The 27,323-nt window shown below is 36.4% G+C and overlaps 2 protein-coding genes across 2 annotated transcripts; one reads left to right on the forward strand and one right to left on the reverse strand.

Annotated features, from left to right (window-relative positions):
• Positions 1 to 3,169: 3,169 nt before the first annotated feature.
• Positions 3,170 to 11,265, forward strand: LOC107800400 (uncharacterized). The gene is made up of 12 exons (XM_075220024.1): positions 3,170 to 3,306; positions 3,572 to 3,703; positions 5,018 to 5,100; positions 5,200 to 5,275; positions 5,396 to 5,463; positions 6,725 to 6,809; positions 7,183 to 7,301; positions 7,482 to 7,565; positions 8,208 to 8,354; positions 9,861 to 9,969; positions 10,049 to 10,168; positions 10,895 to 11,265. The coding sequence occupies exons 2-12, from the start codon at positions 3,616 to 3,618 to the stop codon at positions 10,966 to 10,968; spliced, it is 1,053 nt and encodes a 350-aa protein (XP_075076125.1). The 5' UTR covers positions 3,170 to 3,306; positions 3,572 to 3,615; the 3' UTR covers positions 10,969 to 11,265.
• A 241-nt stretch (positions 11,266 to 11,506) lies between these two features.
• Positions 11,507 to 18,717, reverse strand: LOC107806489 (DEAD-box ATP-dependent RNA helicase 53, mitochondrial). The gene is made up of 8 exons (XM_075220025.1): positions 18,263 to 18,717; positions 16,666 to 16,793; positions 16,065 to 16,476; positions 15,863 to 15,961; positions 15,492 to 15,716; positions 13,926 to 14,087; positions 12,872 to 13,311; positions 11,507 to 12,045 (listed from the first exon to the last, which is right to left on the reverse strand). Exons 1-8 carry the CDS (start codon positions 18,656 to 18,658, stop codon positions 12,009 to 12,011), a joined length of 1,899 nt encoding a protein of 632 aa, XP_075076126.1. The 5' UTR covers positions 18,659 to 18,717; the 3' UTR covers positions 11,507 to 12,008.
• Positions 18,718 to 27,323: the final 8,606 nt, after the last annotated feature.

The following is a 27,323-nucleotide window of genomic DNA, read 5'->3' on the forward strand; positions in this document are numbered from 1 at the left end:
AAATTTTGCCGGGTTTTCACAAATGAGCATAATGCGTCGAATCTGGTGTCTCTTGGACTATGAACCAGACCTAGATAAAATAAGATTAAACTTACAGAATAATTGGTGAAGTTTAAAACTTCTATGAACCAAGAATTCTCTTGTAAGTTTAGTGTATTATCTATCACATTATACCCCCACACACTTTGTTGTTTATCGCGGTTTTGCGCTAATAGGCCATGCACGCGCCTGGTTTTCGTGAGTGCTCTAGAAATTTTTGCTACAAATTTCATAGGAGCGGCCCCACTCCACACTCATATAGGTCCATCCATCAAGTATATTCTGCAGCACAATACACCACCTATAAAAGGCTATGGATTATTGGATTAAGAGTTTAATAACTCAACCTCACATTCCTTGCAGTCTTGCACTGTATACACACACACACCATAGGAAGAGACATAATTTAATAGTGCACATTTGATCAACTAATGGCTTGTTATTTCCCATATGAACCTACTTCATGGGATCTCCAATCACATAGGTTGGGTTACCATCATTGTTGATACATCTCAAATTGGCAAAAGTCTCAACCCCACGATGTTTCACTTATAAGTCAAAGGATCGGCCAAATCCTCTTTTGACTACACATAATATGTGTAAAAACTTCTCATCTCTAAGCAATTGCTTTATGACATTATATCTTTAAAAAAATATGTCTACTTTTCCCATTGAAAAATTTATTTTCTTACAATGGCTATTGCACCTTGGTAATCCCAATTCATCGACATAAATATTGTCGGTTTAATTCCTAGTAGAATACACACCAATAGGTTGCTTAATCAGCTTCACTGCCAGACAATTTTAATATCATAACACCCACCAAAGGTGATCACACAACAACTAGCTAGTTTTTTCTCATCTGAATCACGGATTCAATATCATCACTGTATCTTTCTAATACAGTGGAAAATCCACATACAAAATACTAACTTATAGTGTTTCTCAAATAAAGCATAAAATCATCTCAAATGAAATATAACTTGACTTCTGTACAAGTGCCTTTTGAACTATCTTTCAACACATAAGAATTTAGTTTCTTTTTGTATCTTCCGTAGTCAAGTACCAAAGAAAATTTTCTAAATACAGAAGCAACTTTAATTATAAAAATATCTCAAATCAGTAAGAAACGGGTCATAATTCAATGATTTTCTTTACCCAAATGACTAAGAGACCCAAATCAGCATAACTTTTCGAAGTTAGAAATACAACAATTTATTTTATCTTCCAATACAAAAAATTTTCCACAAAAAATCTCATTTTTGTAAGGTTTCAATATTATAATTTTAATAAACAATTTTTTTTCTCTTCTTAGGATCAAGCTAGATAACTCAGGACACCATGGTCCTCCACATTTTCAAAAATTTCAAGTTAAGAAGATACCATTTCCACAACTCATAAAGAGTTCCACCAATTTATAAATAACAAGCTAATAATATAGTTTCACCCAAAATGTCACAAGAGCATGAATGTCTTATCTATTATTTCTATCAAACTAATACGGAGGGGACCTGCAATGATCTAGGAACACATATACTCAGGCTGAATTCCTAAAAATCATGACTCAATAATTAAGATAATTCGGCAAATACAATTTGTTTGTAAACATAAATGCAGATTCGTCAAAATTCAAGAGCTCAAAAGCTGTTAAATATATTGTAAAATGCTTTAGCAAATATATGTAAAACATTCAAATATGGTGAGAAGAGTTTACAAAATCTAACACATTAATCATCATCTTCCCTTCCATCAAAAAGATCCGTCAAATTTATTTGACATGAATCAATCGTGTTTTTATTTATAACACTCCAAATTCAAAACTAATTTGTTGAAATTGAAGAATCAATTTAAACCCACTATCTTAGAGCTATCAAAATTTTCAAAAATGGATAACAATAACAGTCTACATTTATGTAGGCTTCGGCACATTCAAATACTAGAAATAACATACCTTAATTTTGTGGTGCGTTTTGATCTTCATAGTACAACAGTGTACGAAATTGAAATAACAACTTATCAAAAGTGCATGCCAAAGTATAACCAACAACAACGATATATGCCAATATAATAATAATATTGTTCATCTATCATCTTTTACTCTGGAGATTCCAAAATTGATATTTTTCATAGCATCGTGGAAATATCCTTAAGATTATTGGAAAATATTGGATGATTATGGAGAACAAAAGTTTAGCTTGAGGCGTGTCAAGGACAATGTCTTTAAGGATATTTCGCCTGCACCGTGATAAATAAAATTAGGCGTATCCCCCAGGATTCAACAAGCTCTTCTAGTACAAACTAGGAGCAGAAACAACAAAGATTGAATAAAAAAACTCAGCACAAAGAAGAAAATTAGCAGATTGCTTTTTCACCCTCTTGAAAGTAAAAAGAACTTGAGAATTTATAGATAAGAACAATCATCTCATCAAATGGCTAGCTAAAATGCTCCAACATATATGGCATTAAAAACTAAAGAATTAATAAGAAAAGATGTTACAAAACAAATCTTAATGTTTTGTAACTTCCAAAGCCATTCAAGGCTATTACTAACGAATAATAATAATTTGAACAAAAGAATTCAAAAGTCATTAATAGCTAATCAAAGATGATTTTGTATGAATATTAATAAAAGATCAGTTATAATATTACAATAATAACTATTAATCATGGGTAGTAAATGATAATGAATATGTTATATTTTTATTTTTAATAAGAACTATCTTCTAACCATGGATAAATTGGACTTTAACTATCTAATATTCATCACATATAATATTGTTGGTCTATAAATGTGCCTATAGAATGTACCATCTATTTTGGTAGATATCATTATATCAAATGGCCAAGTTCACGGGGAAAACGTGTCAAGTTTAGGAAGTCTCGAGGTATTCTAACTTTATAACTTCTATTTATAGGGGGAGGAATTAAAAGGTGAGAAATAATCACACAAACACACAACATTTCAATTGGGCTTACGGGCGATATAAATTATTTATATTCGAAAGTCGCAAAAATATATAAAATTTATATAATTTTTATATGTAACACAAAAATGTATATATATAAATCTAAAAATATATAAAAATAATTTTTTTTCGGCTATGAACTATTTAATATCATTTTCCCAAAACCGTAGTCCACTAAAGGGCCCATGAAATAAACAGTCACTTTTTGAATCTCTTATTCTTCCTCCTATTTTCTGAATTTCCATCGGAGATCGGATTCTTGTTTTCCAGGCCCATTCTCTCTCGTCTCTCTCCCTTACAGGTGCACGCTCTCTCTCTCTCTCTCTAAATTTTAACAGCGTTTGGTCCATTGGGTATTGCAAATTAATTAATTTCAATTTCTTATAAAATGAAAAATGATGGAAGTTTAGCTTCATACGGTCATTTTATTTCCTAAATTAGTCTTAATTTGAAATGACGTAGTTATTTACAAGTAAAGCTAGGGGTTTTAATGAATTGAGCTTGATTAGAGCAAAATGTTTACGCATAGTTCAATTGTTAATTGATTGCTTGATTAATTTGAACAGCATTATCAAATATTGGGAATAAAAGGAGAGAAAAAAAGAAGAAGATGAGAGTGAAGCAAGCATTAAGAGCTATTGATGCATTTCCACGTGCTGAAGATCATTTGTTGCAGAAAACCAAGTCTGGCGCCCTCGGTATTCATTCTTAACCTTTAGTTTTGTGCATTGTCAGTGTATAGATTTTTTACACCATCAGGTTAAGTTGATTCACAATAACAGGTAAATCTTCTTCGAAAACGTCCGTAGTTCCTCGATTCATTCCGTGGCACGAAATCCATCATTGGCAAAAGAATTATTTGGTTATGCCATAACCGAAGCTAGTATATCGTTTGCCCCAATGATGGTCTTTTTCATCTCATTTGCATTCCGAGTCTGGTAGTAATCGTTTACGGTGGGTGGGTAAGCAGGAGGGGATCCCTGCGGTCAGTTAAATTGAACTTACCACTATCGGTGTATATAACTTAAATCATTTTTTATTCCTTTGCTTCTTCTTTGGGGTATAAAATGGGCCTGTATTGAGTGGAACGGATACAATTAGGATTCCTATAGCCAATCTTAACTAACCTAAGATTGAGGTATAGTTCATTGATGTATTGTTGATTGATTCTTTGTATTCATTCTCAATTGTTTTTATTTTTTTGATACCCGAGGGAGCTAATTCCAAAAAGATGAGAAAAAATCAGTTAGATATTGGAGAGTTTTGAGCTGATTTTAGGTGGATTTCATCTGAAACCTGAACTAGTTTGAAGCGTAGGTTTTAAGCATATGCGAGTATCAGATATTGGAACTACTTTCTTTATCTTAGTCATGAAATGACCAAGACAATTTATTATTGTTGAGTAGCACAACTTCCACTTCTTAATGTGGGAATATCTTTTTCTGCCACCCTCCGCAATTGTTTTTCTCTTCATTATCGTGATGATGTGACTTTTAAACAAAAGAAAAAGATAACTACTCCCTCAGTCCCAATTTATGTGGCACTCTTTCCTTTTTAGTTTGTCCCAAAAAGAATGTCACTTTTCTATATTTAGAAATAATTTCACTTTAAAGTTCTTTTACGCTTAATGAGATGATTTATAGCCACACAATATCAAGTCTTCCTTTCTTTCTAAACTCCGTACCTAGTCAAACGGTGACACATAAATTGTAGGAGGGAGTATATCGTAAAGTAAAGGGTTACGAGAATGCAACCTATCTATGGTGCATGCTACAATGTCTATGTAGGTGAAAACTGGAACTTAACTTTACCTGACTGTGCTAACCATTAAATATTTTTGAGTTATCTGTTTTACATATAGCCCAGCTTTGCGATGAACAATCCACTCTTAACTTTTCACTGATTAGCATTACTTTTGAATGAACATGTAGAATTTCTTGCTTATTTTGTCTGTATTTTGCTTGGGTTTGATTCTTTTACTAACTTTACTCTTTCCTTCTTTTCTTTACCAGTTTCGGTTGTGGGTCTGGTTATCATGGCAACATTATTCTTGCATGAACTTAGTTACTATCTTAATATAGATACGGTTCATCAGGTATTTTACGTCTCCTTAGTGTAACTTTCTTCAGGTTTAGCTTAATCTAGCTCATTTGAAGTAAGTTTGTGCTTTGACTTCCTCTATCGCTCTGTGCAGATGGCTGTTGACTTGAAACGTGGAGAAACTCTTCCCATTCACATAAATATGACATTCCCCTCTTTACCTTGTGATGGTAGGACAATATTTTCTACTTGCTGTCCATGTTTGTTTATTCTAATTCGAGTTTCACTTTTCTCAGTTAATATTTTGCTCGTAATGTTTCAGCGGTTGATCAGTTTATTCTTTTTGGTAGTTCTAAGTGTGGATGCTATTGATATGTCGGGGAAGCATGAAGTAGATCTTGATACAAACATATGGAAGGTAATTGGTCTACTGTGACTGATGAAAATTTTTCGCTGCCAATCAAACTGAAAACAAAATGACCATGTTTTGCAGTACAGGGTAATGCATAACACCTTTAGTTGTTAGTTTTAGTAAATTTTGTTTCTTACTGTTTCAAAGAAAAAAAGAAGATTATGATCATAATTAGTTATGGATTCTAATCGATAAACTTTTACACCTTAAATGGACTAAATTTTATGGGCTGAATGTATTTGTTGTCATGCTATTGGAGCTACAGTAGTCAACACAGATTATTCTGGTGCATTTCCAGTCAAAAATATTGTTAACTTGTTTTTAGTTTGTCATGTAGCAATTCTTTTTCTTCTTCTCTCTTATCTTTTTGCGTGGTTGGGGGGGCTGTGCCAAGCTTTAGATTATGGGTAATACTTTTATGTCCATTAGTTTGTCATAATTACTTATCCTCCTCCTACCTTCTAAAATTACATTGATTAGTAACTTCTTTAAGTAGTATTGATACTGCAAAACAATTTCTCTTAATAGTGAAAGGCGAAAAGGAAAACTTACCAACACAAAAGAGATATATGTTAAAAGATTGACCTTTTTACTTTTCTTGTATTTCCCGCTAACAATTCATATTTGTTGTCAATAGCTTAAGCTAGTTTGAGTAGAAGATTTTAGGAACTCTTAGCAATACTAACAAGAAACTTTTTGGGTGTGAGGTTTGTCCAAAACATCAATATTCTTGGTGTAGTGTAGATATGGAGACGAGAGAGGCGGTAGAGGCTTTATACTAGTAAATTGCAACCCTACTGTGGTTTCCTAAGAAAAAATTGATGTCTGACAATATTTAGGACAACTATTATGATTCTCTATCACCTGGTCTCTCATTGTAACCTGACAATTAGGAATGTCAGTGTAATTTACCCAACATTTCTCACTCTTTCTTAACTTGGTAGTTGGTATTAGCTGTCTAGAGCTTCTGGAAGTCCTAAACTTACAAATCTGAATAGACCTACCCCAGCATTCCCCACCTTCCTGGTTTCATTCTGTTAGTTTACTGAATTTCTCTTTGCAAACTTTGTAAAACTGAAAGAGAGGATGAACGATGAAGAAATTTGTTATTTGTCTTCTGTTTCCTAGATTATAGGAGTAGTGGATGATGTAATTTTCTTTTTGTTCGAATTGGCATTTATTTTCACATGCAGTCTACAGCATATGCATGCCCATGCATATCCTTTTCTCCATGCCCTTTTGGCAATTAAGGTTGAAAGTTTTGCAGCTTCGCTTAAACAGTGATGGCCATATCATTGGCACCGAATATTTGTCAGACCTTGTTGAGAAGGAACACGAAGCTCATAAACACGGTAATGTCTTTGGTTCTTCTGCCTTTGGGTCGTAGCACTAGTTTAACTGTCTGCTTCTCCTTATCCGAGTCCAAGTTAAATGCTTGTATGCTTATGCTTTAAACCTGCTTAGTGCGACCTTGGCCCTCGATCATGTTAATGTAAATTTCTTGACAAATATATTTTATTTTTGTTGGACCTCAATGACTTTTATCAAATTCTCTTTTTCTGGCAGTGGATAAATGGATCCAACTTGCCAAAAAACTAATAACTTGAGAAATTCCGTTTATACAGATATATCAGTTGATTATTTTGAGCTCTAACTTGCATAACACATTTGAGTATTAATCTCCTATGTATTGATTACATTGTTTTAAGAAATAATTTTTACCAGATGTGCACAAAGACCATCAAGAAGATTCGGATAAGATCCATCTTCAGGGCATTGATGAAGAATCTGAAAATATGATCAAGAAGGTTAAGCAAGCAATGACTGTTGGGGAAGGATGCAGGGTATGTTTTTGGCAGTTCTGCTTATGCTTGTTCTCGTATTTGTAACCCCCCCCCCCTCCCCCTCCTCTCCCTCTCTCTCTCAATATCTTTCTCTCTTTGGGCCTTAAAATCTACTGCCACTTCGGCTAACTAAGTGATGGCGGTGTTGCATTTAACTGATGATTACATTGTTCCATGCAGGTGTATGGTGTATTGGATGTCCAGCGGGTTGCTGGGAATTTCCACATATCCGTTCACGGATTGAACATTTTTGTTGCTCAAATGGTCAGCTCTGTTGATATTTTATAATTCTTCTTGTAGATTTTATGGACATACACGATTACTGTTGGAAAATGCGTATACTCCATTGAACTTTGTTCTATTCTAAGGTATCAGCTATCAGGTTAAATAGTCTGAGAAGTTATAATCCGTAAAATTTTGACGGTATAGTTGGAAGATGCTAAAACGATTTCATTTAAGAAACTGGGGCAGTAACCCTCCCAAAGGATTTTAAGACAGTTTTTTACTTCGGCTTTTGGTGTTATATCATATTATATAGGTGGTTGAACTAAAGTGGAAGTTCTGCTTTGTCAATAAAACTTGCTAGTTATTTTGTACTGGTGCATGACAAAAGGAAGATTGTGCTGAAGCTACTTTTTAAATTTTGCTTGTGGTTTGATCTATGATCATTTAGTTGTACAACGAGCTCCTAGATAGCTTGTGAAACAGGTATAGAGAAATTAGGAATACCACATTTCTTAAGGGTCTGAGTGCAGAAATTTTTTCATTTTTATTTTAATCCCTGTTCTGAAGTACATCAAGCTCTTCTCAAAGCTTGCATGTTACAGAGGCATCTAAAGGATCCTTGCTTTCTCTTTTCTTACCAGTTTATTTTCTCACTCTTATTTGTATCTTTTGAAAATGCAGATTTTTGAAGGGTCTACTCATGTCAATGTAAGCCATATCATCCATGATTTGTCATTTGGGCCCAAATATCCAGGTATTCATAACCCGCTTGATGGAACATCGCGAATTCTGCGTGGAGCAAGTGGCACATTCAAATATTTTATTAAGGTTTGTGGTATAGCCTTCATTGTTAGTTATGGAGATCTAATCCAGTGTTTAGTTTGAACTCTTAGAGCATTCAAACATAGCCTTGACATACTTTCTTTCTTTTCTTTTTTTACTCTTAGTAAGGACCCATGACCATTTTTCTTAAAGTGGTGAGATGAATAAACTTGTACTTATGGTTGCATACTTGAGTTATTTGTCTGGGTTATGTTGTGGTATATGAGATCTAACTTGAATTAGAGTCTGTAAATCTGCATCCTTTTCCTTTATAATAGGGACCTAATTATCCTTGTTCTCCACCAAGGCTAAATATCTGCAATTGTTGGCTTTTAAAGATTAAAATGGCATCAAACCTACTATCCTAAAAACAGAAAAAAGAAAAGGAATCATGAAAGGGCACCTATGTACTGATTTTTATAATATATACAATAGTTACCAATTCAAAAAAAAGAAAAAAGAAAAGGAATCATGAAAGGGCACCTTGTTGTATAATCACATAGCATGAATTGTATTATAGCTTTTTACTGATAAAAATAAAATGAGAGAAGAAAAGGAATCATGAAATTGCACCTTCTTGGATAATTACATAGCATGAAGTATGCCGTCCAAAGTTGCTTTATTAGCTTTAATACTCCTTGCAAAAAAATTACTCGCTGGATCATCGAAATAGTGCATACATTCACCGCTTTGCTGCTTTAGACATAGTTATATCCACAATCAACTTCATCGGGGAAAAAAATCCACTATCAACTGAAAAAGCAAGGTGGCAATTGTTTTGGGATTGGGATATGTCACTGTTAACAGTGTCTATTTTTATTATTTCCGTTTAACGCCACGGTTTTATGACTAGGGGGAATTTTTTCATGCTACCAGCTACCCTGAGCATCGAAATCTTTTTTCAGCATACCATACGTGTTAAAAACTTTTAGTGGATTTGTACTTCTTTTTGAAATGTTAAACCCGACCGAAACCTCCCTTCCCATGGGCCATCAGTGGGGTTTTCCACTTTTTGTGCCTTGATGACTTGGACCAGTAACCTCATGGTTGGAGGTGAAAGATCTCTCCAGTAGGCCAACCCCTTTTAATCCATTTAGGGATTTGTATGTTGCAAAGCTAAAATAAACAATGTTTCCTCTCTAGCGACTTAATTTCTTCGATGAGAATTTACAAAATTGAGAGAGGGCTTGGATTCAAGTCTCACTGCTGCTCCTTGACAAAACTATTTCCATGTATGTGGCTCAAGAAAAAAATCAAGTCTGGACGTGGGTGAGCATATTGTAGACTTAAAAAATTAGTGTGTCTCCTTTCTAACAAGCTTAGACTTAGATGAGACAGTTCAAACAATCTAACAGTGTTGACAAGGAACATTAGTTGAAACATGCATCCTGGTTCGCTTACTTTTCCTTGTGAACTTTTGGCCAAAAGATAAGTCTTGAGTCACAATGACTTTTTTTTTCTGGATGTGCTCTTGTGCTTCCATATTTTGATGTTCTGGTTTTTGTCATGTAGGTTGTTCCAACTGAGTATAGGTATATATCAAAAGAAGTTTTACCAACTAATCAATTTTCTGTGACGGAGTACTTTTCTCCCATCAATGAGTTTGATCGGACATGGCCAGGTGAGTTTAAGCTACCCTTTTCCCTTTTCCTCTTGCTGTATTTCGCTGTTCACTGGATGTCTTTTGTCACTATATGCAGCTGTATACTTCTTATATGATTTATCACCAATTACCGTGACCATCAGAGAAGAACGTCGTAGTTTTCTGCACCTTATCACTCGGCTCTGTGCAGTTTTGGGTGGGACATTTGCCTTAACAGGTTTGTCTTTAACACTTAGCTGTAGGATTTAGATAAGGTGAAACCCCACTAATAAGGCATAAGTCCCTGCTAATTCATTTTATTCTTCTTTTCGAAATACTCCTTATATAGTTGAATTCAAGGCTCTTGACTTGAATATCTTGAAGAAGTTAAAAATCATTTCCGAAGTTGTACAAAAAGTGTAAGCAATATTTTTGTTGTGAGAAATTGTGGAACTTGGGCTTATTTTTATTCTTCCTCGCCACCCATATATCAAGAGCTGAATGCTAACTCCTAGGGGGAAATCCTTCTCCAATAGTCTCAAGTATTCGGATCTCTTTTTCCCAGTTATCATGCGAGGAATTTGTGTTTAAACCTTTTTTTTTTTTGGTTGTGATCATTTGCTGATATTTTTATAGACCACAACATCTGGAAGCGACTAGGTTATATATCATTCTTGCTATCAAGTGCGATACAGAATTTTTTGCTGATGTTATGGCAGTGATAGATTTGGGACTGTCATTGTTTCTCTTTATTTACGCTCGAGCTAAGAAGTGTCTTACTAATTAAGAATCGATGAATTACTTTTTCATAATGCTTTTGGTGTACGCGTCTTAAAATCTTTTTCTTGACTGGCATTTACCCTGTAAATTGTTTCTTGAAGAAGAAATTTAACTGTTACTCAGCCTCAGTCAGAAATCTTCTACATTCAAACACACTGACATATTAGTATTCGTTTTGTGATAGGCATGCTAGATAGATGGATGTACAAGCTTCTTGAAGCTGTTACAGAGAAAAATAGCAGAACTATTGTGCGATAAACGTGGAGACATTGCACTACTGATATGTTCAGCCAAGCTAAATTACAGAACTGGTGCACTAGGGCAGGAACTTTAGCCAACAAAGCAGATCAACAGCAGGTTTATGTACACGAGAACATAAACTCTCTTTATCCTTGTGATTTTGGTAGCACTAGAACAAATACCCTACTATACCCAAGTTTATTCTAGCTGGTTGAGAAGAAAAAATTCATTCACTGGTCAATGTAACAAAAATCTGAGACGTCGCTCAAAGTTTCAAACATTTCTTCTCATTTTTGTTCACGTAGTTGAGAACTATCATAAATGAGTATGTTGACCACTTTTGTGCTTTAATACAGCCATTGTGCTTAAGGTGGTATTGAGAGTACATTCACTTCCTAAAATTGATGTCAACCTTTTTTCTAACTGCGATTTTGGCTGAGTGAAAATAGTTTTTCCAGCTGAATGAGCATTCTTATTCTACATGAAATAAATATTACCGAACAGTTTTAGGCCGAAAAAAATCAAATGCTTCTAGGAAAGTTATTTTCACACATAATTTGACATGATAACAATATAAATTGTAGCTAATTTGTTCTCCGAGAGCGTAAAGATTCACACAGCATAAAGTTATACAGCACAATAGTCAGTATTCCAATAGAATAGAAAAACTCAAAGTACACTTTCCACTGTGAACCTTTTCTCCTATCGATATGAGAATTCAGTACGTCCAACATACAATGGTTAGTTTTACAAAGGCTAGGCTAGTACAGAATTTATAGAAACTGAATACAGAACATCAAGAACATCAATAAGTAATACCTAGTACCATTCATGAGCTCTGGCAAAATTGATGCATCTCAAGCTTGAGATGAAAAAATCATAAACACAGCGAAGAACATTCCTTTATAGATCGCGTGGGTGCCTTTTGAGACCAAGTGGATACTGAAGTGCTATTTATATGGACTTCAAATATAGTAAAGAGTTGTATCATCTGCACTCTAAATACAGCACCTTTGTAATCAATACACACGATTCAGAGCCGGAGTTCAGCTGCACCTTCATCTATTAATGGAGAAGTCCCAGGGGGCACGCCTCCTGAACCAACCAAAGCAAATTACATGAGAACACAATCCTAAAGTTAAAACCTAAGGAGCCTCCTATGATGGAGGCAGCATGACATTATCACAACTTTTTGACTGTGGTATTATGGATCAGATTTTCACTTAACGTCCCACCCTACCCCCAATTAACTTTTCCTCTCCAATGTATAATGAAATACAGCATAGTAGACAAAACAACTACATGCATATGGCCCTAATAGCGTCACATCAACAATGTTAGTTCCCTCCAATACGTGCATAATGGACCAGTGGCGATGCCAGGAATTTTGCAAAAGGTGTTAGAAGGTTTAATATATATTTATAAAAAGTAATTTTTGGCCTATATACATAGTACTCCCTCCGTTTCAATTTATGTGAACCCATTTGACTGGGCACGGAGTTTAAGAAAAGAGAGAAGACTTTTGATCTTATGGTGTAAAATGAGGCAAATATATTTTGTGTGGCTATAAATCATTTTGTAAAGGTAAATTGTTTCCAAATAAGGAAAGGGGTCATTCTTTTTGGCACGGACTAAAAAGGAAATAGGCTCACATAAATTGAAACGGAGGGAATATAATTTTCCAATGAACGGTGTTCAACCCCTTCACTCTATGTGGCTACGCCACTGTATTGGACCCTATAAAAACCACCCATTACGAGCGTAACATCCTACAGACTCAGTATTTTTTAATCTTCTTTTCAACATTTTGTGTTCAGTGGTTAAAGTATCTACACTTGTTGGAAGATGCTTCTGCGGAGTATACAAGTCACCGTTAAGCACATCCATTTAAAATTAATCAAGAAAGAAGAATGAAACTTGCCTTGAAATGGAGTTCCTCCCTGAACTCTGATCACCACTATCCTTGCCATCTCCGAAGTCATCAAAACGGCTTGAACGGTTATTGCGGTCAGACTGTGAATCTCCAAATCTACTTGAACGGCCAGAACCAAAGTTACGGAAACCACCCAAACGTTTTGATCCTCCAGAACCACCAAACTTTCCTGAGCTGCCTGAGCTAGTTCCACCATAGCCACCCCCTGATCTTCCAGAACCAGTTCCACTGTATCCACCTGTTCGAGAAGATGAAGCGCCTTCTCCACCAAATCTGCTGCCTTTATTTCCATAGCCACCAGAACGACTTCCACCAAAATCACCAGATCGACTACGCATGGTGCCTCCATAGGAGCCAAAGCGGTCGCTGCCTTTGCCCATGTCACTATACATGTCTGCTGCTCCAGCCTCTACTTTAATACTTGGGAGCTATTTTCAGCAAGTACATGCAGAGAAAATAATTCGATGAGATAATAATTCTGTACACCAGTGTATATAGAATATTCCAACTGGCTCGTGTTCGACTTCAGCAATTCAAGAAAATTAGAAGCACCAAAGAATATCACAAATGCAATGTTTTGACAAAGGAATATGATTGCAACTCCTTGCAAGATTGGTTCAAAATAGGAAGTCTCTGATAAGGTAGTGTAAAGTAAGAAGTTTGTGTCCCTAATTAGAAAATTGATATAAGTGGATCCTGTGACAAATAATTCGATTTTCAGCATTCTTTTCCAATTCAGATAATCCCGTAATTGGATTATACATATAGTTTAACTTTAAATAACCAGTGATATAGATAGAAGAAAAAAGTAATTAAAAAGTTAATAATTGAAATATTTTAATGCGTAGAAAAAGAGAGGAATCTGCATAGCGAGTACCAGAACATTATGCGAGTACCAGAACACAAGTATAACAATCTACTCTAACAGGTATAGTAGCTCAACATGCATCTATTGCATCCTCCAGTTCTCCATAAGTGAAAATGTCAACAAATATGAATGAGGATTTTTAAAAGTGAAACTGTAAGGTATAAGCACCCTTACCTCAGTAAATCTGCACCCGGCATCATGTTCAATACCTTTCAAATCCCTGTGCTGTTTTGAGGAATGCATGAGAATGGCACTTCCTTTCTTCCCAGCACGTCCGGTTCGACCAGATCGATGAACAAAGATCTCTGAAGAGTTCGGAAGTTCATAATGTATCACCTGAGCACCAAAATCTCTACTTTAACTTCAGATAGCAAAAGACAAAAAGCAAACTGAAATAAGAAAACACTCTAAAACTTAAGGTATGAACACATTACTCTTTTTTTTTGTTTGGGGGGGGGGGGGGTAGCTTTCCTTATAGTCATTGCATAATCACCGAATGAAAAGTTGCATGGCTATTCATGACTTTTTGGAGGATCCGACACGGACGCGACAGCATTTTGAAGGATCATAGCAACATAGAGTTACTAAACAGAATGCTCTGTTGCTCAGGTTTTAGTATAGCTGGTAAAGAATATAGCTGAATTGTGAACTTCAGAAGAGAATCTAATGATCAGAGCTTTGTTCTTGTAATTCAGCCGCTTGTGAAACTCAATGAATTCTGGGAAATCATTTGATTAACCTGATGATACATGTCCGATTGGTGAGAAATTGGGCAAGTTTGACATGCTATACCATCCTACTAGAGTATGCTTTCTCCACATAGTGGCACAAACAAGGTATTGCGACACAAGGCGAAGTCAAAAATGAGGCAGATAATCATGTAAAGCAATGCTTCAAGTGGGAAACAAGGGAGGAAGCAGTGACTAGCTGTTATGGCACTGCAAAATAACTAATGAACAGCGGAAACATTCCTATCTTTACTGGGAATGGAGTGGATAATGCCTCGAACGACAGCTGAGTTGCTGGCATTGGAGGGATGCCTAGAGGAAGAGCTACTAATATTGATCTGGAAGCCACTCGCCAGTCTGAAAGTGAAAATTTCGGGAAGAATTCGAGGGGTTGGCTCTGATTAGACAGAATAAAAGGTAGATGCTTATAAGCCTCATACTTTTGGTTTAAACTAGAAAAGGTAGATGGCCAAGAGGATTTCACAGCCTTTTGAGCTCACTAGACATACAGCTTTTGTCAAGACATTGTAGCACTCTCTTGGTGCACATTTCTCTCGTTGATAAAATATTTACTTATATTCTTAACAAATAGTCGGTTTGTCTCTCAAAGGATATTCAAAAGTGCTTTTTTTGGCTGTCCACTCTGTACATGTGAAATTTATCTCAAGATACAATGCCTTTTACATGATCCTAAAACACGTAAGTATCCATGTTGCACTGCTTATATGTTTTAGCATAAATTTCATTTAGATTTTGTGTCCTAAACTTTCTAAGATTCCATAAACATGCAAGCCGGTATTATAGGTGATGTGCTGGATTCTAGAAAGGTGTGAATGGTGTTGTCCCATACTGATGAGTTATCGGAGCACACAAAATGCTCCTTATCAGATCAGCTATATTTTCCTTCCCCGTTTTTTCCCTTCAGAAAGTGGAAACAGAAGGGAAGGCAAGGAATGAGATATGACTGAAGCATTGTTAAGTAATCAGGCAATTAAAAGAATGAAAGACCAACCAGATCAACATTAGGTACATCAAGTCCTCGAGCAGCAACATCAGTGGCCACTAATACATTGAATTGACCTTGTCGGAAACCGGACAGAGTTCTCTCCCTCTGGCTTTGCGTGATATCCCCATGCAAAGCTTCACATCTCAAAGTTTTTTGCATTGCACTCGCCAATCTATCAGCATCACGCTTTGTTTGGGTAAACACAATACACTTGCCTCCTTTTGCATGCTCCTGAAGAACAAATAGATGCTCAGTCTTGAAAAAAAAAAAGAAATCATTTTACTCCTTAGGTGGATAGCAACAACATGCAATGACACTAGATCAATAGGTTAGATATGAAGTAGAACTGAAAAGAGACTTAGGTTATAGATTCATACTGATATTAAGGGTCCAAGAACTGCTGGTTTCTGACGCATCTCACAAGCAATTGAATACAAGGAAATGCCATCGGCTAATTTCTGGTCAGAATCCCCTACCTGCACACACATTTACACATAATTATTTAGCATAAAAACCTCTAGGGTACTCAATAAAAATAAGACAGAAGGCCTGTCCACATGGTGAGAAAAGCGGCCTCACAAGATCAATGTGAATTGGCTTCTTCAAGAACTTGTTGGTAATTTTCATTATCCAACTTGGCATTGTGGCTGAAAACATCATCGTCTGATGTTTCTGCCGAACATTTTCAAGAATGGTTTCAACATCCTCCGCGAAGCCCACATTAAGCATCTGATCAGCTTCATCTAGAACAACGAACTGGATTTCTGATAAATTTAAGGACCTCCTCTTCAGCAGATCAATGATTCGACCAGGTGTTCCAACAACAATGTCTGCACCCCTTTGAAGAGTACTCATTTGGCGTTGAATGGGGACACCACCATAAACACACAGTGTATCCAAACCGGGAGCAGATTCATAAAATTCTTTCTCCACCTGGCGTGCAAGTTCTCTAGTGGGAGCCAAGATCAATGCTAAAGGGTTTCTTCCCCGTCTGTATAGTTTAGAATAACCAAAAAGAATTTCAATTTTAACGAATTTCTTATTCTCAACAAATAAGCAGAATCAAATAAAGAATCATCAATATCTCTCTGACAAACTTACGATGTGATAATATTCAATGCTACTACCATATTTAACTATTACTAAAATAAATTCTACAAAGAAGAACAGAGTGAACAACCCTTTTTTGTTGTTGAATTTGATGATCTTATCCATGATAGGAATGCCAAAAGCTAGTGTCTTTCCAGTTCCAGTTCTAGCTCGGCCAATCATGTCCGACCCCTGCATTGCTGGTTCCAAAACAGCTTTCTGATACAAACCAAAATGAAAAGATTCTAGAATCAGAAATTGTTCCGCAGATTTTCAATTGATTAGAAACCAAAACCAAATGAAAATATGTAGGTTGGAAAGACAAACTTAAGTTTCCCCCATTTGTGTGTATGCAGTAGGGAAGCCAAAAACTTCAGTAAGAGCATTAAAAAATGTAAAAACGTCACACCTAAGATATGAACCTTTGTCAAGGGGATTCAATAGTTTATGTATAAAAAAGAATTTGTCTTTACCCTTTTTGCACAGTGCAATTTTTCGGCAAAGGGGATTCAACTGAACCCCCTTCACTAAAGGTAGCTCCGCCACTGCGTTTAAGGGCCTGCATTGCACTATATGACCAAATTAATCTAAGCATATGGAGACCAAAACTCTGAACAGAAAGCTCACCAAAAAAACGACAACGATAAGAAGTAAGGAACGATCTTCCCCACCTGACACCTCAACATTCTTTACAAGAATATACTACAATATCTTCTAAACGATCGGCTTAATGCCATTGCCTGCTTTAACTTATCAGTCCTAAATAACTTCACATGCAGAGAGAGTGTCCTCCATCAAGTCATTTCCCTTTCTTCAGACTGTCCAATGCAAAAACAAGACCTCGTGGAAGTCATAGGAAATCCTGGACAGATTTTTGTACAAATTTTAGTGCAAACTGCATTAATACTGTGATGAAGTGAACAGCCGCATAAAACCTATGTGCAGAAAACCCTCTTTAATTCCAAATCACTCTTTTCTATATAAAATATAAACACACAGAGAGAAAATTAGGAGGTACAAATGCTGTTATCTTTTTCCAAAACAAATGACACATGCGCAGAGAGCCTCATATTCTAAATTACCCTTTTCTCTCAAAAAAATATGTTAACACCACCAATCAACACACAAATTTACATCAAAATAGGAGTTAAAAATGCTTTTTTCCTCAGACGGAAATGACCCATGTGCAGAGAACCCCTCTAAGTCTAAGCTCTACTCTTTCTATCAAAAAACTTGAATACCATCAATGAATACACCAATATAGCAAACCATGAGCTAAAAATGCTGTCCTCTTCCTTTCAGATAGAATCTTGAATACCACCAATCAATAAAGCACAAAAAATATAGCAAAATTGGGAGCTAAAGATGCCGTCTTTTTTATTTCAGATAGAATCTTGAATACCATCAATGAAATACACACAAAATATAGCAAACTTAAGAGTAAAAAATGCTGTCTTTTTTAAGGCAAAAACACTACGTGATTTCTTCACCATTTGTCCAAGCCTTGGCGGACGAGTTACACATAAATTAACTGGGCCGGACACCACGGCTATTAAAAATGCTATTTTTTTCAGATAGAATTTTGAATATCATCAATCAATAGACACACTAATATAGCAAAATTAGTAGCTAAAAATGCTGTCTTTTTTGTCACATAACAATAAATTATAACAGTTCAATAAAAACACCTGAATAGGAAAAAGAGAAGTAATTCCCCTTTGTGCCAAAGCAGAAACAATTTCCTCAGAAATACCCAGCTTTGATATCTCAAGCCCAACCCCATTATCAACATCACACTCTTCTTCTAATTCTACAAACGCAGTAGCAGCCACATTAAATGCCCTCACACTATACCCAAAATTACCATTAACCCAATTCGACACTGCTGCTGATGGAGTTACAGAAGTGGTAAAGCTGTGAATTTGTGAAACTTTAAGCCCATTTCTTGGAATGAATTTATCAGTAAAGATATGGGAAAGTGAATTTAAGGTGACCCTTTTTGAGGTTAGTGAAGATGAAGTGTTTCTTAGTAGAAAAAGACTATTCATTTTGCTGTATCTTAAAGGAGTGGAGAGGGAAGCCATTTTCTTCCCTTTGGTGATAAGGTTTTTGGTAGGGTTTATGAGAATAGAGAGAGCGTTAAGCGATAAGCCCCCTAGGGAAGATTTATATGCGGGTGGAAGGGGGTTTGTATCAAATAGAAAAGATCAAAACAGTCCCATAAGTTTGGAGTTCATTCAAAATGATCGCATGTATAAGGTGAAATACTTAGATAGCCCTTTAAATTTGGCACGATATTTCAGTTAAACATTCAAATTTAGTTAGTGATCAAATAGACACCTCCAATTAAGAATATTGCATCTTTTGAACACCTCGTGCTGACATGATAAAACACGTGTTAGATTCTTTTATGTAGATCTTACATTTTCACCATTTACCGCTAGTATTATCACTATCCTCAGCCGTAAACCACCATCAACTTCTTCCTTTTTTTTAAAGCTACCACTAATTTGAAAATTTTTGTGTTATTTTTTTAGAGTGAAAATTTTATTTTTGGAGAATTGGCCCTCTTGATTCGAATTTGACTGTTTATAAGAATTGATATTCTTGAAGATAATCTTCTTCTAGCTTCTTTATTTTTGGATTCAATTTTATCATTTTTTGGACGATCAAGTATGTACCTTATTGATTGTTGCTTAAGTTGTTCATCTAGGGCTCTTGAGATCTTTTTTTTACTAGTTAGACTATTCTCGATTATCGTAATCAAATTTTTATTTTTTATTTATTTTCAATTATTATTATTTTACTTTTTTTCGATGCCATTTATATCTTGGATCATAATACTAAAACACATCTTACCCTCTTTTATGAGATTTGTCAAGTGTTGCATGCTTAGATTCCCTCTTTACACAAAAATAATTATTTCGTTTGTTTAATTTCCTAACTTTTATCATTAGATTTTGTAATTGGTTCCTTTTCATGTTGGCTGATACTAAGTGTTTATCCGTAAAATAATACAGTTGAATTTATAAGCGGTTTTTAGACAAGTGAATTAATTCGATCCTGAAATAATAAAAGAATTGAAGAAATACGCAATACTTAGCCTTGAGATGAAGATGAAATAGCAGAAACAGTAATTCCAGGAGCAAGGCTTCCGGGCACAACAGTAACGAAATCAAAAAGTCAGAAAGTAAAATTGTATAAAGTTTCGCATAGATTATAGCATAAGTTTTTCAGAAAATTCCTCCCTTACAATGATAATAGAGCTCACAATTTATAGTTGTACCTAGGGAACAGGGTCCTAGGATCATGCCCTTCTTTAATGTCAGTTATGAGGGCCATTGAAGAATGTGTAATGGCAGGCATGAATGATAAATTCTTTGTAACGAGTAGTGTATTAAATGCTATAGAATATTCTCCATTAAATACTACCGGGTAACAGACATTAATTGCATCTTTATGAGAATCATTCTTTCTGGTAACAAACGGAACAGTTGTCTTCGGTTTCAGCTATCCTTTGCCTTTGGCTCCACGTGTCACGTTCTTATACAATTATTTAGCATAGCATATTTTACCATATTCCCCCTGCTTTCTGGTGACATAACTTTGTGTTACCAGGAAGTTGGTAGAAACGTTCCTTTTGGCGGGAATTTCATTGATCCCCTCTGAGAGACTTCTGACGATTGATTAGACGCACGTCACTCCGAATTTATTTCCCTGAATACGCGTCATCCCATGATTCAGCATAACTTTTGTCGTTATCGAGGTAATTATGGCCACGAATTTAGCCGCCTAAACCTTTACTTATACGCATCTACTTCCTTAATTTTACACTTCATAACACTCTAAATTTTCTAAGATTTCCTTTACTCAACTCATCTTCTGACTTCAACCTTTCCTCAACTTCCTTCGTTGAGAGATAAAACTCTTTTACTAATAAGAAATAGCATCCTCTTCAAGAAAACCTAGTTCTTCAAAGAACAAAGACAAAGCTGACGATGACGGTCCCCCTACAGTGAGTACCATTGTCCCAAAGAGCCTGATTACCACCAAAGATTTTGAAGAGAAGTTTCTTTCTACTAACTGTCGTACATGGGTCGTTGGCAGATATCCTTCTTCCATCCGTCCTTCCAGTATTCCTGTTGTGAAGGAAGATTGCATTTGGCAAGATTTAGACATTATTGCTCCTGATTTGACGGAGCGAATAACCATCCCCAGTATGATGAGAAAAACCTTGGAAGAGGCCAAAGCGGGTGTCACAGATTTTGACGCCAAAATTTCTAAGGCCCTTAAGTTGGAGTTAGCCGCAAAAAAAGGTCTTTCGGCCACGCCTGATGCTACCGATTCTTCTGGTTCCAGTTCTGAGTTCTCGGGAACTGGAGAGGACGCAGAAGGTGATGATGTTGAGGGCCAAGAAAATGAAGGCCAAGATATCGAATCGGCGGCAGATCTACCTACTTCCTCTAGGGGCACGAATGCTTCTCTTCCTCTGGGTTATGGAGATGCAGCAGTTTAGCTTTTACTTTGTTTTCCCAAATTTTGTACCTGTGCCATTTTGGCACATTTACTGTGAGTAAAAACATCTTTTTCTCAAGTATTGCATGAGTCTTTCTGCGTTTTTTAGTTTGAACATTTATGCAAGTTTTAATCTTTGCATTCTTTTTTGCTTAAGTGTTTTGCGCAAGTTTTGCTGTTTGCATCTGATTATGTAAGTTTTAGGTGTATTTTCCCCCTAAAGCATTTGGATTTCGGGCACAAGTCCTTCCAAAATCAACCCTTTATCGTGAGAATTTTTATAAGAGAGGGCCCTCTTATATTTACGGTGCTCTTGAAGAGGAAGTCTCTTGTTCATTACGGCACTAAAATTTGAAGTACTTGTTTAACTTTCAAATGACAAAATCAATTCATCGTTCAGATAAGAAACATGATAGAAACAAAAGGACTTTACTTTATTCCTTTCATTTTCAAAAAGTACATGAGCATTCTCTATGCTAAAAAGAGATTGTCATTTCTTGTGGCTAACTTGTACAACATGTTTCTACGAGGCTGGCTGCGCAGTCCCCTGTCCCGACGATACAACTATGTTTCCGATTTTCATTTCCCAGTCAACGTGGCAGTCATTGTTGACATATCCTTATATCATTCCCCCAGTGTTCGAATGAGAAAGAAGTGAATTGGAACACTGGAAGTTTTGCATCTTCAAGGATTCTACTAATGCATTGCTAGATAACCTTCAGTTCGATAACAAACTTCACTTCCCCTTAGAAATTTATGCTATCGAGCCAAACACTATCTAACAATCCCCTAGTGGTTTGCACTTGTGAACAGTCGGGTAACCTCTGCTTGATAGCAAACTTAATTTCCCGGTGGGAATTTTGCTACCGAGCAAAATATTATCTAACCGCTCCGTATTGGTTCTTTGCTTGTGTGCCTTGCTATTAAAGGACTTATTGCTGCTGTAGAAACCTTCTTCGTAGTATGCTTTCTGTTGCTGACTTGTTAAAAACCTTGCTAGAAAAAAATCAATTGGAAAAAAACTGAACGAAGGGAAAAAGAGTGCAACACAAACTTTTAGTACAAGTGATGTTCATCAGCAATAATATCTCTTGTGGTGTGCCACATTCCAGTTACTTGGCAACTTTTCTCCATTCTGATTCTCCAACTTGTATGGACCTTTCACGGTGACAACTGAAACCCGGTAAGGGGCCTTCCTAGGTTGGACCTAGCTTCCTTGCAATGAGTTCTCAGGTGTTTTGAGTTACTTTTCTTCGAACCAAGTCTCCTACTTTTAAATAATGAAGGTTGGATCTTCAATTATAATATCTTTTTATTCTCTGATTTTGGGTTGCCATTCTTATATACGCAAAGTCCATGCGTTCATCGAGTAGCTCCTAGTTGATTAACACTGCTTTTGTTGTTTTTCTCTTTATTTGCTTGAAAATATCTCAAGATGGGCTCCCCTACTTCAACCGGTATTAAAGCTTTTGCTCCGTACACAAGGGAAAAAGGATTTTATCCTGTGCTTGATTTGACCATTGTTCGGTATGCCCATAGCACTCCAGGCAGTTCCTCAGGCCATTTACCTTTGGCTGCTTCCAACCTCTTCTTGAGATTTTGTATAATCACTTTGTTCGTTGATTCTGCTTGACTGTTTGCGCTTAGATGATAGGGCGACGATGTGATTCTTTTGACTCTTCAAGAAATTTTGTGATCTTTGCGCCTATAAACTGTGGCCCATTATCACAGGCTATCTCTTTTAGTATTCCAAATCTACATAAGAAATCCATCACCTCACGTTCGTCGAGGGGCCGGCGGTAGTGGTCCAACAATATCCATTCCCCACTTCATGAACGACCATGGAGATAGAACTTAGTGTAATAATTCTACTGGTTGATGTACCAATAGTGAGTAGCGTTGACACTTATTGGATTTTTGCATGAAAGCTTTGGCGTCTTGTTCCATTCGGGGCCAATAGTATCCTGCCCTTATCAGTTTTAGTATTAAGGAGTCTGCGCCTGAATGATTTCCACATATCCCTTCGTGGACTTCCCACATAACATAATTAGTTTCGGACGCTCCCAAGCATCGAACCAGCGGGCCTTGGAAAGATTTCTTATACAATTGGCCTCCTTTGAAGCTATATCGCATTGCTTTGGCGTGCAATGCTCGGGATGCCTTGGAGTCTTAGGGCAACTTCCTGTGTTCGATATAATCAATGATCTCATTCCTCTAGTCCTAGACCAAGTTAGTCGTATTTACCTCATAGTAGCTATTTGCGTCCAGAACCGAGTATGTCAGCTGCACTACCGTCTTGGAATCCTATGTTACACCTTATGTTTTCGTACTTGGAAGTACTGTACAAGTAAATTGATATAATATCGGAAATGAGATGTTACATCCCGCATTTTCGTATGTTAAAGTTTCATCGCAAGTTAATCGATATAAGTTCGGGAGTGAGATTTATTTTGGGATTATAAGTATCACGCTATTTCAAATAAGGGATTAGTAAATTTGTAAAGGTGAGAGGGTAAGCAAATCGAAAAAAATAAGTTTCGTCGAAGTTTGGCAATTTGGGATAAAATACGGCCCGAGTTAAAATACCCAGTATTTATGGACTAGTACCATACAAGGTACCACATGACCGTGATAGTAAGGTGTATAAAGTGTATTAAAAGCGAGTATTATTTTATGTAATTTGAGATGATTCTTAATTATATGGGTAATTGATTAATTATTGGTTAATGGGAGATTAACCATTTAATTAAGAAATGTTTGGTTAAGACCAACCCTCCCCACGTGGTAGCACCCCCCAATCCCTATGAATGACTCTTAAGTTAAATATATATGAAGATTTGAGAATTTGACAAAGTCTTCTAATGTGAATCATATACCATTTAAAGAAAATAGGACCATTATGTCTTAAAGACATGAATCACATCTCCATTTTTATAAGGTGAGAATTCAAATATAGCTTCAGTAAGATAATGTTACAAATGTAACATGAAGTTCTTCACCAAAAATTCATACGAAACTATTTATCATAATAGCAATGTGATTTTGTGATTCTAAGGGAGTATGGTGCAATCTTTCTCAAGAATATCATACGGATTCTTCTCTACTTTGATCCGCCGTTACGTTTTTGTTTCAATTGACGTATGTTAGACGGATTGTCAAGAGAATCGGCTCAGGTATATTAAGACTATCCTTTCTTTCTTTTTGGCATGATCTACACGACACAAGCGAAACGAGCAAATGCACAACTTCCATAAATTACTCTATTCGTAGAAATGGTAGAGATGTGTATATTCTTATTTTCCCATAAGTCTTATTATTCTATTGTCTGCTCATGGGTCTCAAAAATTATATAAGTTGATAAAGTCTATTTCATGATATTAATTAGAGGCAAAATGGTCTTACAACACTCCGACAGATTTTTTTGACATACTTCTCATGTATTGCATTCATTCACATTGACCCACAACCAAACGGCGTTATATACGCGTATATATATATGTATATGTATATGGGATATGTATAAAGGTTATGGTGTTATATACACACCATCACCTGATCAGCTAGTATACGTTGATGATTTGCCCATAGTGGCCGAGATGATATGATGGGATGCCCTCAGAGGCTTGATGATGTTATGAACGCATATACCCATGCATGATATGACATTTATGCGCATATGTATGATATTTTAAATATCAAAGGATTCACAGAGCTATTCAGACTTACATGTCGAGTTTTTTACTCCATGTTTCTCTCACGTCTATTATTTACTAATTTTCATTCCTTACATACTCGGTACTGTCACACCTCCTTTTGGCCTGCGCCCGCAGGAGCGCCGAGGGAGTTTTTCCAATTAAGGACAATCGAACGGGATTTGTTCGCTTATTTTTTAGAGTCGTCACTTGGGAGATTTAGGGTGTCCCAAGTCACCGATTTAATCCCGAATCGAGGAAAAGAATGACTCTGTATTACAGTCTGCGTACTAGAAATCCGGATAAGGAATTCTGTTAACCCGGGAGAAGGTGTTAGGCATTCCCGAGTTCCGTGGTTCTAGCACGATCGCTCAACTGTTATATTTGGCTTATTTATATGATTTTTTACAATTATGTACTTAGTGCAAATTATGATTCTTTTACCGTGTAAATTCCAACTTACATTTCACTGGCTAGGCTGCAATTAATGTGCCTAAGTGTGTGTTCTTTGTAAGTTTAAGGTATAATTCTATGAACAACACTTATTGAATTAAGATGTCTCTTGCTGGATTTTTAGAGATTTGAGTATTTGGTTTGGACTTGGTTAAGGTTCAAGCCAAGGCAACCTGTTCAAAGTCGTGTTTGGGCTGCCTTTATTTGAGTTCACTCTTTGCCTTTGGGGCTCAATTTCAGGCCCAAATGGACTTTGAGCTCCTATCCCATTTCCTCAAACCTGACAAATGTTCTTTTGTTTAGAGTTGGGCTGGATTCGGCCCTATTAAACCATGCCTCTGATTTCTTATTGTATGCTCTTATGAACAAGTAGTTATACATTTTGAGTCTAGCCATGAATAGTTTATGCTTGCAAATAGTTGTATCGTGACTAACATTCAATTTTGTGATTGTAAATTCGAATCTCTTTAATCCGTAAAGGAAGCTCTTTTGTAATTCATGATTTATGTATACCATAGCTAGAAATGCGAAAAAGGTGGATAGGCCCAGCCGGTGCCAATGCACAACTTGGCCCACCTAAAAATATAAGCCCAACATGAGCTGTTTGTCCACCGAACCCGCAATTGTATCTTAGGCTTCTAACTTCTGGGCCAATTGTGAGCCCAAATTTTAGCTCTCGAAGTTTATCCGTTAGTGGGCTGTTATTGGCCCATTTCCCTTGTCCCAAAATAGTTTTAAAACCTTTCATAATCAGTTAGCCCTTTTTAAGCTTAAATAATTTCAAATAGGAATATCCTAGATGCCCTTAATTAATAAGTTTTTTCTTCCAAAACCATTTGAGGTGTGCCATGTTTTAAAACCTCTAAGTCCATGGCCCTCGTATAATTAGTAATAACTCTTTAAGATCGAGGTGTGCCATTATTAAATTTTCCATGGCCCTCGCAAACCTCTTATTAATTTGAACCATTGTAGTTTGCTTTAGGCCCGATTTAGATTAGTATTGCGATTATATATATGTTCGCGTAATATAATTGTAAATTTAACTCTAAAAAGACTGGAGGGATGCGTTCGCGCAACTTCAACCAAACTTTCTTAATAAATCAACAAAAGCGTTATTAATCATGGACACGTTCGCGTGACATGATTTTGATGCACCAAAATAAAATAGTATACGTACGCATATCTCAATTCTTTAATTATGCATAATTCAAGTGATTTAAAAGCGGTAAAAAGATAAATGCACATAGGTCCTAAAAATGAGTAGCTAACAATTTAAGCAAAGTATAAATCACTAAGCGACCGTGCTAGAACCACGAAACCCGAGAATGCCTAATACCTTCTCCCAAGTTAACAGAATTCCTTATCTAGAATTTCTGGTTCGCGGACTTTAAAAAATAAAATTTTCTTCAATTTGGGATTTTAAAATAAACCGGTGACTTGGGACACCAAATAATTTATTCCAAGTGGCGACTCTGATAAATTAATTAATCCCATTTTGATTAATGTCACTTTAATTGGAAAAACTCCCTTATATACCCTCGGGGTGTAAAAACGGAGGTGTGACAGGCCCCGATCCTTCAAGATCGATGGCAGCGGTCCCCCCAATGGAAACTGCGTCAAACCCGGTTGTGCTATCTAAGGCCACATTAACACCCTCTCCAAGGATCTCCGATTTACGAGACCGACCGGAGTCAGCCGTTCCAGACTCAACAGCCTCCAATTGAGGCACCAGCGAGGCTCTCGCATTCGACCTCATCTTCCGTGCTAACTGACATTCATCATCATCCTCTTCCTCGGTGTCAGGATTTACCCCTGAAGTTGAAGCAGAGGTCCCGGCAGCGGCTCGATGCTCGAGTGACCTGGGTTTCTTTGTTGTAGAAAGGACGACAACTGCCTTGACTTTTCTCTTATTATCCTTGCCGGGCTCCGAAGCCTCTGCCCCACCACCAGGGGGTGACCTCATCTCCATATTTTTGCCAAGACCTGTACAAGCACGACAACCGTAGTTTGTTAGAACAAAAGGTGTAGGGAGAAACGCAGCAGCGCAAATCTAAGACATAGACAGCAAAAGAGCTTTACCATGATTCTT

Source organism: Nicotiana tabacum, chromosome 8 (genome assembly GCF_000715075.1).
Source record: "Nicotiana tabacum cultivar K326 chromosome 8, ASM71507v2, whole genome shotgun sequence".
In the NCBI taxonomy this organism is placed as follows: domain Eukaryota; kingdom Viridiplantae; phylum Streptophyta; class Magnoliopsida; order Solanales; family Solanaceae; genus Nicotiana; species Nicotiana tabacum.